Below are 1,666 nucleotides of genomic sequence, written 5' to 3'. Positions count from 1 at the left end.
AATTAACTAGGACATGCCTTCGGAGTGGGACAAGCTTCAGATCTTGCAAGACAGTCTTCCCTCCCTTCAAGAGCCTTACTAAACATGCACATATTTGTAATTTAATGGGAAAACATGCAAGTAGAGCTACTTTATATCCAGGCAACTGTTGCCTACTGCTACCCCAAAGGTCAAGCAGCAATACCCTGTTACCCATATTGCTGCGTGTAGGCATGCAGTATAATCAAACGACATAAATAGCAGAGAGTAAGTGGATTTTGCCTTCTTCCCTCCCACCTGTTCTAACAACAAGAGTTGTTAAAGTGAGTCAAAAACACGCAGGGAAATCACGTTTCTTAAAATATATCATCGCGACCAAAAGTATCCTTCTCCCTCATTTTGCACCAGTTTCAAACCATACATCCCCCATTTGGGGGAACTTGGTGAGAGAAAATGGAGGCTTCTGGGTTTCCTTCCCATGTGGAAAGGGGGCAGGGGAGGGGAGGCGGAGTAGGACAGGGCTCTTACCCAGGAATAAAATGATCTGTCGCCTCGAGCTCTTGGCCTCTGAGCTCTCACTTTTTCTTAGGTACTGCTCCTGGTGTCTTAGTCCACCCTTCACTGCCACAGTTCCTTCCTTGTGGATCATCAGGGTTTTCATCATGCTGCGGCACATGAAGGTGACAGATCCCAGCACTATAATGTACACAGCAAAGGCACTGAAGATGCTGGCCTGAAAGACAGGCCACTTGGAGGAGAGGCTGGTACAGATGGTCATATTGTACTTCAGCTCAGGGAGGTGGTGCTTGGGCATAGGCTTGACGCAGGCAGTCATGCCTTGGTAGCCCTCAATGGTTTCCAGGGGATATTCTGTGCCCATGGCAAAGAGCAGCGGCAGAGCCACTATGACAGATGTACCCCAGACAAAGGCGATGAGCAGCTTCACCTTGCGGGGTCCAGAGGCTGCCTTGAACTTGAAGGGGTGGCAGATAGCCACGTACCTCTCAAAGCTGAGGGTGGCCACATGCAGCACAGTGGCATAACTGCAGGCTTCAAAGAGGAAGTAGTAGAGCTTGCAAGCCATGTTGCCGTTGGGGGTGGAAAAGGGGCTCCAGATGGCGCTGAAGAATTCCATGGGCATGCCCAGCAGGATGACCAGCAGGTCAGAGCAGGCCAGGCTCACCATGTGGTCCGTGACCTCCTTCTGCAGGTAACCTTTCTTCTGCAGGATCCTGGTGGTCTTGATGGTGATGCTGTTGCCCAAGATGCCCGCAACAAAGATGCAGACATACACTGAAGCCAAAGTGATCTTGATCCAAGTAGACACCTCAAACTCAGGGATGTGGCTGTGGTCAATGAGATGAGAACAGTCTGAAGGGGACGTCTGTCCTGCCATGAGCAGCCCCCAGGGCGGGGGGGAGGGAGGAAGAGCCTTCCTGCCCTCTCTGACGTTCAAATTCACAGCAAATAGAGCCTTTCTCGCTTTGCCCCTCTGACCGAGATGCACAGGTCAGAGCAGTCAGGTACAACGAGTCTCAACTAGCCACACCTGTGGGTTTTGTTAGAAACAGCCACTGAGTCAATAAGCCGAGCAGGAAAGCGTTTCAGCTCTTACCTATCTTTGTGGCAAATTCCTCTTGCTCCTTTTGGATTTTCCTGCTCTTTTCTCTACTGAGTGAAGCTGCCG

At 50.7% G+C, this 1,666-nt stretch overlaps 1 protein-coding gene across 1 annotated transcript; it reads right to left on the bottom strand.

Moving 5' to 3' along the window:
- Positions 1-373: 373 nt before the first annotated feature.
- On the bottom strand, positions 374-1,375 carry LOC104076382 (G-protein coupled receptor 39-like). The gene has a single exon (XM_009577220.1). The coding sequence runs from the start codon at positions 1,373-1,375 to the stop codon at positions 374-376; it is 1,002 nt and encodes a 333-aa protein (XP_009575515.1).
- Positions 1,376-1,666: the final 291 nt, after the last annotated feature.

This window comes from Fulmarus glacialis, unplaced genomic scaffold (assembly GCF_000690835.1).
Source record: "Fulmarus glacialis isolate BGI_N327 unplaced genomic scaffold, ASM69083v1 scaffold38934, whole genome shotgun sequence".
Taxonomy (NCBI): Eukaryota; Metazoa; Chordata; class Aves; order Procellariiformes; family Procellariidae; genus Fulmarus; species Fulmarus glacialis.
The sequence above is the reverse complement of the archived record's forward strand: the minus strand, read 5'-3'. Positions and strand labels throughout refer to the sequence as shown.

Coding starts and splice junctions, on each gene's coding strand:
- LOC104076382 (XM_009577220.1), bottom strand. CDS start 1,375: ATGGCAGGACAGACGTCCCCTTCAGACTGTTCTCATCTCATTGACCAC.